The sequence below is a fragment of the Oncorhynchus keta genome, chromosome 28, assembly GCF_023373465.1.
Source record: "Oncorhynchus keta strain PuntledgeMale-10-30-2019 chromosome 28, Oket_V2, whole genome shotgun sequence".
NCBI classification, from domain to species: Eukaryota; Metazoa; Chordata; class Actinopteri; order Salmoniformes; family Salmonidae; genus Oncorhynchus; species Oncorhynchus keta.
In genome coordinates this window covers 15,662,910-15,675,193 of record NC_068448.1, presented here as the reverse complement: position 1 = coordinate 15,675,193, position 12,284 = coordinate 15,662,910, and the positions used below count along the sequence as shown (strand labels likewise).

At 38.4% G+C, this 12,284-nt stretch overlaps 1 protein-coding gene across 1 annotated transcript; it reads right to left on the bottom strand.

Annotated features, from left to right (window-relative positions):
* Positions 1–8,210: 8,210 nt before the first annotated feature.
* On the bottom strand, positions 8,211–10,322 carry LOC118372501 (homeobox protein Hox-C12a-like). Its single transcript, XM_035758424.2, has 2 exons — positions 9,707–10,322; positions 8,211–8,792 (listed from the first exon to the last, which is right to left on the bottom strand). The coding sequence occupies exons 1-2, from the start codon at positions 10,320–10,322 to the stop codon at positions 8,554–8,556; spliced, it is 855 nt and encodes a 284-aa protein (XP_035614317.1). The 3' UTR covers positions 8,211–8,553.
* Positions 10,323–12,284: the final 1,962 nt, after the last annotated feature.

Sequence of the window (12,284 nt, the reverse complement as noted above, 5' to 3'; positions counted from 1 at the left end):
TTCATATTTGGACTTTTTTTTGTAGGTTATATTATCAACTACAAGTATGCTTCCATTGCGAAAAGAAGAATATCTTATTACATAAATCGTAAAGATAAATATCTTGCACAGGTGCGTCACAGTTCACCAAATAAACGTGTCTATATGAAGTTACATTTTAGTGTGATATGGAATACACCAGAGGAAAACTAGTAAATAGGTTCATTTCTGCAGGTCTAATCTATACTAAAACGAATCCAAATGTAACTATTTCATGTAGCAAATGTAACCTGCTTACCCAAATTCAGTTATTGCTATAATTACATTTTACGGAGCCCGACTACTTTTTTTTGTTTATTTGCTGCGATATTTGTTAGTATTGTTTCAATTGATGAGTTAGCAAAGCATACCCCTGTTATTGTGTGTGTCAATAAAGATGGATCCCTACCTAATTGCTTTGTGGGTTTCCCTGTCTGCGTATGTTAGTTCAGCTTTGAAGTCGGGGCGGCAGGTAGCCTAGTAGTTAGAGCGTTGGGCCAGTAAACCGAACGGTTGCAGGATCGAATCCCCTAGCTGACTCTGAACAAGGCACTGAACCCTCTGTGAGCCGTCGTTGCAAATAAGAATGTTTTCTTAACTGATTCGTGTAGTTAAATAAAGCTAAAAAAAAGTCAACACGTAATTTTCCATGCAGTGAGATATTATATACAATAGCAAAGATACGTTTCAAAGGCCTAAATGTTGCGGTACAATTAGGCATGACAAACGATTGAATTGAACGAGGCCGCGGCTGTGTTGATCAGTGAGCCTAGCATGTCTATACATCATCATCCAAGTCCTGCTTTATTTTAGGAAACAACTGACACTGAATAACGCACATGCGTTACTCGATATATGCTATAAGCTTGAAGGACTAAAGTGCATGCATATTAAAGAGGCGTAGCTGGAGATTTTTTTTTATTTTTAGGATAATTTGGTAAAGTATTCCTACTATTTCAATACCACAACGTTTCAAATATAAGTCAACGCATCGTCTGTATTTACCAGTCAGAACTCAGAGTCAATTTTCCCGTTGCACAGCTATTAGGCTTACAGCTCAGCTCAAAGTAAGCACTGTTCCCGCCCACACATGGTTTTCAATGCATTTTACCAACGGCAAGTTAAACTAAATACAACAATGGAAACTAGTGAGACGTTTGTTTTTGTTTTGCTCCCAGTCGGAGACAATTCACATATTTCTATTGCACCCAGTCAGCCAGTCAGTCAGTCAGCCAGTCAGCCAGTCAGTCAGTCAGTCAGTGTGTTGGTACACTAGGGATCCATATAAGGTACTAACTTGACCTTCAGTTTGTGCACTGTTCCCGCCCACACGTATCAGTTAAAGGAGTGGGGGTGAGGAGAACCTATAGAAAACACTCCCCACAACCTTGGATAGGCCCCGAAATGGATTGTGCACGCAGCCATAATGTTAAACAAATAACAAACACAAGCTGGGGAGCTTTGGAAGATCAAAATCCAGTTTTGATTGGCAAAACCATGATACTTAAGATGACAAAGTTAATCCGCTAACAAATACACAGTTCACGTTTAGTTCGTCACAGCGTTAGGTTTGTCTGGACCACAGGATTTAGATAAGAATGAAAGGTATCCAATAAATGCTTGTAAAAACGACTGGGGGACACTCTGGTACAAAGGTCCTCCTCTAAATTGTTATTTCGTTACAAGTATTTTTATCAATACCAATATTGTTATTCTATAATTATTATTGGTATTATTATGCTATAATTATTATTATGTCATTATCATTAGGCTAATTATAAAGATAATGCTGGACGATGCTCTCTGATTTTATACAACACACACACACACACACACACACACACACACACACACACACACACACACACACACACACACACACACACACACACACACACACACACACACACACACACACACACACACACACACACACACACACACACACACACACACACACACACACACACACACACACACACACGCAAGTGAATATCGTTGCACACTACTTTTCCTCTCTCTCTAACATGCTCGGTGTCATAAACTGTATGAGAGAGAGAGTGATAGAGAGAGGAGAGAGCAAGAGAGAAAGAGAGTGATAGAGAGAGGAGAGAGCAAGAGAGAGAGAGAGTGATAGAGAGATAGAGCGAGAGAGAAAGAAGACAGAAAGAAGAGAGAGAAAGCGAGCGAGAAAGAAAGGCCGCCGAAGGCAGACCTGGCTCTCAAGAGAAGACAGGCTCTGTGCAGGCTCTGTGCAGACCACATACAGGCTCTGTGCAGACCACATACAGGCTCTGTGCAGACTTCCCACTTCCTAACTTCCTGCAAAATGACCATACACATATTTCCCTCAGATTTCACAGACCCACAAATAATTCGAAAACAAATCCAATTTTGACAAACTCCCATATCTATTGGGTGATACACAAATCACACCAGCAATATTTATATATATGCACATAATGTGACATTTGAAATGTCTTTATTATTTTCGAACTTTTGTAAGAGTAGTGTTTACAGTAAATGTTTTATTGTTTATTATCTATTTATCTTGTTTCGGCAATGTAAACATATGTTTCCCATGCCAAGAAAGCCCTCAAATTCTATTTAATTGAAATTGAATTGAGAGAGAGAGCGAGAGAGAGAGAGAGTCAGAGAGAGAGAGAGAGAGAGAGAGAGAGAGAGAGAGAGAGAGAGAGAGAGACAATGTGACGGTGCTGGGGTGCCTGCTAGGCCACGTGGCTATCTGTGAAGTTCTCTGTGAAGGGCATGCACGTACCGCTTACTGACCTCTGTGACGGGGCGCGAAGGGAGACAAGCCACCATAAACAGATTTAGCCAGTCTCAAAGTCAAAAGTACGATCGGTGTGCATGTATACCACATATAACCTCATATCTGCATTCTACACAAGAACGAGGAACATCGTCTCAGAGATTGGTTCATCACTGACATTACCATCATATTTTGAAGGCTACATTTGAGTCAAAAGTGCCTCTTTTTCATTGCTGGATACAATGACCGATGCGTAAAAGCACGTAACACTAGAAGTAGCATTATGCAATTTACTATAACTGTTCCAAGTCGAATATGTGTTTTCGAAGTGGAAAAAAAACCACATGGAGAAAATGATAACCTGTGATTGATTGCTTATATGTACTCATTTTCTAAGATGCAAATACTTTTTGAAATATAGCCCATATCCAGACAATATGTAGGCTATATATTGCATAACATACAAAATACTTATATTATTATGATTTTAAAAAAATAGTATGAGGTACTGGGCTAATATTCGTAGTACAATATACTCTCTAATTTAACACATCAAAGGCATTCGACATTGAAACTGCGAGAATATTCTCTCTGTAATCTCTGTGTAAAACCACTCCAATGAAGACACACACAGAATGTAACCGGAATATTTTCATCTTCAAATACCAGTTTTCAGAGTTCAAATTCGCATGCATTCACTTCTATTAATAAGTACGGTATAATCTAACATGTTAGACTACTATAGACTATTATGTGCAACCTAAAATCAGGACCACAATATTGTTTTGCCTTGTACGTAAAATTCACACATTTTCCACCATGCATTCTCCACAATGTCTCAGGTAGAATACAGCTGAACTTCAACTTTTCTCGATTAAACATTATTAAACGGATGCACCACTAAATACTTATTATTCAGATGATTGCTAGTTGTGTATAGTAGGCTAGTACCCAAAACACGTTCTCTCTCTTTTCTCATTTGTTGACTTTATCTATAAGCAAATCCATAGGCTGCTGCTAGAAACTAGCGTATGGTAAAAGCATTATGGTCTAAAACATCTCTTGAGAGGTGCATTGAGTTGATGACTCAATGTACCTCTCAATATCCTGACTGTAGAAACTGTGAACACAGGTTAGTTAAAATGGCAAAATCACAATAATAATGTTGCAGAAGAAATCAAGGAAGCTGAAAGGACGGAATAGTAACTGTGGCAACGTATCACCTCAATGTTCGCAATGTGATGATGGATCAAAATTTGCAGCCTTCTAAATTCTCAATAAACTCATGTATATTTTGAAGATATTGTTGAGATATACTAAGTTCAACACAGTATAGTCAGTTTATAGTAGGATAGAAAGATATAGTTCAATACTGTATAGAAGGCTAGTAAACTATATTCAACACGGTATGGTAGGCTAGTAAACTATATTCAACATGGTATGGTAGGCTAGTAAACTATATTCAACACGGTATGGTAGGCTAGTAAGCTATATTCAACACGGTTAGTAAACTATATTCAACACGGTATGGTAGGCTAGTAAACTATATTCAACACGGTATAGAAGGCTAGTAAACTATATTCAACACGGTATGGTAGGCTAGTAAACTATATTCAACACGGTATGGTAGGCTAGTAAACTATATTCAACACGGTATGGTAGGCTAGTAAACTATATTCAACACGGTATGGTAGGCTAGTAAACTATATTCAACACGGTATGGTAGGCTAGTAAACTATATTCAACACGGTATGGTAGACTAGTAAACTATATTCAACACGGTATGGTAGGCTAGTAAACTATATTCAACACGGTATGGTAGGCTAGTAAACTATATTCAACACGGTATGGTAGGCTAGTAAACTATATTCAACACGGTATAGAAGGGTAGTAAACTATATTCAACACGGTATGGTAGGCTAGTAAACTATATTCAACACGGTATGGTAGGCTAGTAAACTATATTCAACACGGTATGGTAGACTAGTAAGCTATATTCAACACAGTATGGTAGGCTAGTAAACTATATTCAACACGGTATGGTAGGCTAGTAAGCTATATTAAACACAGTATGGTAGGCTAGAAAACTATATTCAACACGGTATGGTAGGCTAGTAAACTATATTCAACACGGTATGGTAGGCTAGTAAACTATATTCAACACGGTATGGTAGGCTAGTAAACTATATTCAACACGGTATAGAAGGCTAGTAAACTATATTCAACACGGTATGGTAGGCTAGTAAACTATATTCAACACGGTATGGTAGGCTAGTAAACTATATTCAACACGGTATGGTAGGCTAGTAAACTATTTTCAACACGGTATGGTAGGCTAGTAAACTATATTCAACACGGTATGGTAGGCTAGTAAACTATATTCAACACGGTATGGTAGGCTAGTAAGCTATATTAAACACAGTATGGTAGGCTAGTAAACTATATTCAACACGGTATGGTAGGCTAGTAAACTATATTCAACACGGTATGGTAGGCTAGTAGGCTATATTAAACACAGTATGGTAGGCTAGTAAACTATATTCAACATGGTATGGTAGGCTAGTAAACTATATTCAACACGGTATGGTAGGCTAGTAAACTATATTCAACACGGTAGGTAGGCTAGTAAGCTATATTAAACACAGTATGGTAGGCTAGTAAACTATATTCAACATGGTATGGTAGGCTAGTAAACTATATTCAACACGGTATGGTAGGCTAGTAAACTATATTCAACACGGTATGGTAGGCTAGTAAGCTATATTAAACACAGTATGGTAGGCTAGTAAACTATATTCAACACGGTATGGTAGGCTAGTAAACTATATTCAACACGGTATGGTAGGCTAGTAAGCTATATTCAACACAGTATTGGTAGGCTAGTAAACTATTTTCAACACGGTATGGTAGGCTAGTAAGCTATATTCAACACAGTATGGTAGGCTAGTAAACTATATTCAACACGGTATGGTAGGCTAGTAAACTATTTTCAACACGGTATGGTAGGCTAGTAAACTATTTTCAACACGGTATGGTAGGCTAGTAAACTATAGGCAAAACGCACCAGTGGCAGCAGCGTATGATGAAGGCGTAAGTATTTTTTGATATACAGGGACTAATTCAGACCACTTGACTGGTGCCAGGAGTCGGTCGCCGGATCCGGCCATCCACACAGTTCACTGAAATGCCAACAACTGATCTCAATTCAGAAAAAAACACAAGCCGCCACTTTATTGAGACAAACTCTTAATACCCAATATATACATTTTTTCAATGATAATAGTGTTTATGAGAGTTATTTGGCTGATATGTGCAATGCAAACTCCATATTTTGTGTTTACCTGTCATTACCACATAACCAGTGCATCATATTGTTTTACCATTCCAAATGAGAGAGCTGGGGTTCTTGTACACATCACTTCAACTACGGACCACAGTAAAAGTTCATTGAAACAGCATGTAGGATAAATATAATCAGAATATCCAGCCAACTATGAGGTTCAGGATATTATTAACTGGAATCTAGTCCTATTACTGCTATTGTCTGTTCAAGTCACTGTTTTATTGCATTCCAGCGACATTGACTACCTGGCCTTTGAACTGCAAGATGTGTTTATAATATTTAGACGAGGAAGCTACTCAATCTACAGTATATGTGTTGCCACACTCCGAGTAGCATTTATTACAGATCTTCAAAATGTTTGTTTTAGAAGAAAAACGGAAACAAAATAAAGCTATAGCTGATCTTAGATATATGTCGTGTATATCCAAACAATAATCCAACGCAATAACCGTGTGTAATGCTAGAATGCGCCTCATTTGTTGTGCCATTATCACATAATAAAGTACTTGAAACCACAGTAAAATGACAGTGGTATAAAACTTTTTTTTTAAACATTCTGTTTATTAGAAACCTTATTCATACATAGATACATTCATGTCATTTTTTACCTTTATACAACACAACGTTTTAAGCAACCCTCACAAGAGCAAATAAGGGAACGCAATATTGTACAAAAAAATAAGGAACACTAATATAACACTATCAGACGGAGAAAGGGTATCCTGAAATATCATGTAAATAGTATCATATCATACAATTTTTTATAACCATGTCATGGCTGTATGAAATCTTCATTTCATATAAACATTTACAACCGCAAATAATGGAAATGCGAGATTGTATATTGGAACATTAACATAAAACACTATTATATTGAGATAGGATATCCCCACATATCATATTATTTCCATACTTTTACAATTTGCTACACGTTATAAGGTTAAAAGAGACCATATAGTACATAACGAATACCAAATACAGTAGCCTACAAATGATTGTCAGTACCTCCGACCAATGCATTATAATCATTATAATTATAATATGCATACATCATAAAGGTTTTTAAAATGCGACGATATGTCTTTCAATCTTTCAGTTGTTTCTACTTTAAAAGTCATAAGGTACCGAGCAATCATTATGTATCATCCATTTGTTTATTTTTCACATAATCACTAACATGCTTCACTGTGTCTTTCACTGCTGGGGTTTAATCCATATACATTCAACACTATAATACATTGTGCTGCCCAGATGTTAAAGGTTCACACACCAGCGTTTAGATGTTGTATGTCATATATGTTTATAATACGATATTTCTTTTCACTGAGCCTATTTTTCAGTCAAGTTCTACTTCCAATGATACCCATTTCAAATGTGCACTTTTCCAGCGGTAACCGTTATTCCTGGGCCTATATCAAGTACAAAAAGCTTATTGAGATTATATCTATTGGATGTGCATTATCGAAGAAGACATATATATCTGCTTGTTATTGCAATAGGGATCTCCAACAACTCTATGGTGGAAGAATAATTGAAGAATAATTGTCAGCACGTCTACGAGAACTATGATCTTCGATAGCAGCCAGCACGAACCCGTGTTTAAACAACAACCTCATCTGTTCTGATCCAACCCCCAAAGTTATTCAGAGGCCGTTTGGGGGCAATATCAAATATCTTGAGAAAGTTGTCAGCACATGAACGAATTCATGGCAAATAATATTTCAAAGCGCTGCAGCCATAGAGAGGTTGGCTTGGAGGTTTAACATCCTCTGATTTGCGGCTTGGATTCTGACTCCTTGCTCGTGACCGTGAACGTGCCGAAACACATGGCAGGGAACTAGAGAAAGCAGATAAGGGCATTGTATTCGTCTCAACCAATGTCTTTCGTCTTAACCAAACTACATTGCCATTGACATTGAATGCACGTAAATGGGATTCAGGAACACTGGTGAAGAATTGGCCTGATAGGTTTATCGCAAACTCTGGCCTCGTGTTTATTATATTGCTTTTCATTTTGTTAATTTCGTTTTCAAATCATTTATCAAAATAAATGGTTAATTTTCAAGGGTTTAGGAAATGACATCAGTCATGGACATCATGCACTAATTCCGTCCTTTGGGAAGCAAGAATATCATCTCACAGTTGATTAACGTCTGTAGGCTATAGGTGTTTTACCACAACACTATGGTAGTACTATCCTGCATAACTCGGACAATATTCTAAGTTATCGCAGCAGTATCACTTGGTCGTTTTCCTTAGGGCTTACACCTAAAATATTTTCCTGAACATTTTGCACCTTCTGATGGAGATGGAGCGAGAGTAGGCTTGGTGAGTGCATGCATGCATTTATAGCAATTGCAGACAGGAGAAACACTGCCTGTCAATCGATTATCCTTATGGTGCCACGTCTCTACTAAATCTAAAAGAAGCCCATAGCTTGCTCCCTCATCATCAGTCTCTTCTTCTTCATACGCCGGTTCTGGAACCAGATTTTAACCTGTTGATCGCTGAGGTTGAGGCGGTTAGACAGCTCCCTCCGCCGCTGTCTGGTGATGAACTCATTCAGTATGAACTCGCCCTCCAGTTCGGCCAGTTGGAGCTTGGAGTAGGGCTTGCGTTTCTTTCGGGTCCGGGTGTGCATCGGGTACCACGGGGCACCTGGAGGGGGCATACAAGATATGGATTAGTCACACCAGTTAGGACTACAAATTAAGCTCAAGACTATTCTCATTTTAATGTGACTTCCTGTGCTGCGCACATAAACATGTGTTGTGTTACACTTGACTTGTTGTGGTCTAATCTATCTAGACCTTTCTAAATCTTAATCTTATTCGATGACATGGGGAATGTTTGTTCAGAAGCTGCAGCTGAAATTCTGTTTCCTTCTTCGGAGTTTATACATAAAGGCAAAGGGACCACTAATTTACAGTAGTTTGTGTCACATGAAGTTTTACTGATGCAGTTAAAGCTGATGCAGTTAACACGATAATGAAGTATTTCCTTGCAAAACCACCAACACCCCCCTTTAAAGTACACAGCGACAGATATGAATTATGTTAACGAGTCATTAAAACGAAATCCCTCTCTATTTGATGCAGTCATCCACAGCGCCTCACTTCTTCAAATCACTGCACTCATTTGTTCTGCCTAATATTTGCGTAATATACATGTCATAACAAGCTAAATTATACAGATAAACTGTATAAACTGATACATTCACATCGATAAGCTTATTCGTAATGATTTGCCTCTGACCCTGAGACGCATGCAGTGGCAGTAAGACCCAAGACCGTGGACTAAAATGGTCTGCAGCCTAAAGTCTCCTGGTTGAACACAAACGCTTGAAGCATGACGGAACATATTAAGGAAACCCCTAGCGGCGTTTGTCTGCCACGCAAGTGAAGTCGTCTACAGGCAAAAAACAAAACATGAGCATCATGATAACACATCGCTAGAGCCAACAACAAACCTCTGGCTATGCTGAACTACACAATTCCTTTGATAATAAACGAGCATTTTGGGGATTTATAATATCAAATAACAGTGTTTGGATGAATGAGGATGGGACCCACCTCCGCATGCAGCTATGTTGCCCGAGTGGGCGGTGTGGTTTCCTGGTGACAGAAGGGTCTGAGGGTCGCTGGAGGAAGTTTTGCTGCCCTCGTTGAGAAGCGAGGAGCTAGAATCGGATTCCAGAGATTGGCAGGACGGCGGGTCTTGAGCGAGTTGCTCGGTCCCATAATTATACTTAGAAAATGTACCAATGTTATTGCTGCCCATGCCAGAGTGCATCCCGTGATCAGATGTTATGAATGATGATGTGTCCCTCGCTTTATCCTCTCGCTTTAGGCTGCTCCCGCCACCACCTGAACAGCTCTCTCTGTTGCTCACGCTGCCATTGCTATAATAACATTTACTCTCCTCCGGTCGAGTAATTTCACACGACCGGTTGAAAGAAGGGTTAATAGACACGGGGCTGCTAAAATATGATTGAGAATATCCATTGCAGGGCTCGGATGGATTCCACGGGAGGGAGCAAACATTGTCCCTTCTAGGGTAGGGGAGAGATGGTAGCCCCGCCAGTTGTCCCCCCGAGGCTCGGAAATTCGGAAAGTAAAACGTGTCTCCAGTGTGGATGTTTACCAAAGGTCCCACAAACCCGGGATTAAGAAGATTATGCTCGCCCATTTCCGCGGGCCCGACCAACAGCTTCTAGTTTATTGCAATCTGACATTTAACGTAGTTAAACCTGGGGGTGCACCTGATTGGTCAACCTAGTCATGTGATCTAAGGACTAAATTATGCTACACAAGGGTACCACCCACTTGGTCCACCTCAGACAAAACAAAACATTAACTGTATTACGGGGTTTATGTGCTTTAAAAAAATACTATAAATGTTTTATTAAATGTGTATAATCTTGTTTTTCTTCTCTGGAACCCAGTCGATTCCAAACCTACTTCTCCTTTTTTATCCTCTACTATACAAATATATGTAACAGTCCCTAGTCTCGTTTAATATTTTTATTAGCTGGCAAAGGTTTTAAAATACTATTTCTTATGAAAACTATTTATTTTCCTTTGAAGGAGAAGGTGCATCGTTTTTTCGAGCAAATTATGTTTGAATTAAATGTCAAATAAAGCTGTGATGTCCGTCTTTTACAAGCTTGTTTTAAGAAAAGACTGATGCTCATTGCCGCTCTCTACTTTAGCGGCTCTGTTAAAATCAGACGTTATTCTATAAGGTTACTTTAAGAGTGTATATCTCACATAATATTCTTCCATACACCCATGAACAACTTTAACGTTCCCTATAAACGTTCGCAGCCAAACTCTATGAGGACTGTGATAGGCCTATACCTCTCACAATTATTTTATATTAACTTTACAAGTTAGAAGAGGGAACTTAACATATTCAATCGGTGGAGACGTGCTGAATCATATTCCATTAATTAGTTGATTTGTAGTATTATCATTCTGAAGATGCTCTGTAGGAATCGCTATTATGCATCACAGTGTAGCTGTTATAATAGTAAAGCACCGCTAGAGAGCAATTAGAGGAAAAATACTTTCTTATATGCTATAGTACAACAGCAAAAATGAATGCATAGTCTCAGCAAAAAAAAATGTAATCACTTTACCATATTAAAAAAAAATACGACTCCTATGCATATCATTCAGGCACGTAGCCAACAGTTAGCAAATACATTCCAATGTGGTCTAAGCCTGTCAAAATGTTCAACATATACGCCAGTGGATGGTATGGTACCATATTCTTTCTCTTTCTTCTCCTCCCATCTGGTCCACAGATCCTCTCATCAATTGCATTGAAGGTATCTGGAAATGCTTAGACTCAGAGTGCATTCTTAGATATAAATCCTTCTAATATATAGCTTAGTACTGACACTCATATTAATTCTTCTGACGTTACGTAATGTTTAGACACCGGGCAAGACCGACAAAAACAAACGTATCTACACCTACATTACACGTAATTTAGCAGACACTCTTATCTAGAGTGACTTACAGGAGCAATTAGGCTTAAGTGCATTGCTCAAGGGCACATCGATAGATTTTTCACCCAGTCTACTCTGGAATTGGAACCAGCAAATTGTTGATTACTGTGCCAACACTCTCAACCGCTAGGCTAACTGCCGCCTCAGATCTGAAATGTGTAATCAAAAATGCATACCCCTTTTAAATGTCATTATGTAACGCCTCTTATGCGCACGTGTGTATACTTATGGGTTAAGGCTCATTGCCTATGATCCCAGATGTCTGTAGCACTGGTGACGATTAGTAGGCATAAATAAGGACTACTAGACTTACATAAATTAATGAATGTATATTGCTCTGAATATGTCCGTTCTACTCAAGTGCATGAGCAAAATTGCGCTTTATTGATCTTAAAATATGTTAACCATTCACATTATTTTCATGAAGAATGCGTTACCATAATATCAATGAAATATCACGCGCGGTTTTACGTCATAAGGATATTACAACATATAGAACTGTGTGTTGAGGGTATGGTAAAGGAATATAACTACTTTACCATCCTATTTGATGTATAATAATACTGATGATCTACTATAATGTGGATTTATAACCCTGTCCAAAACAATTTGACAATTTACGTTCATATTATACG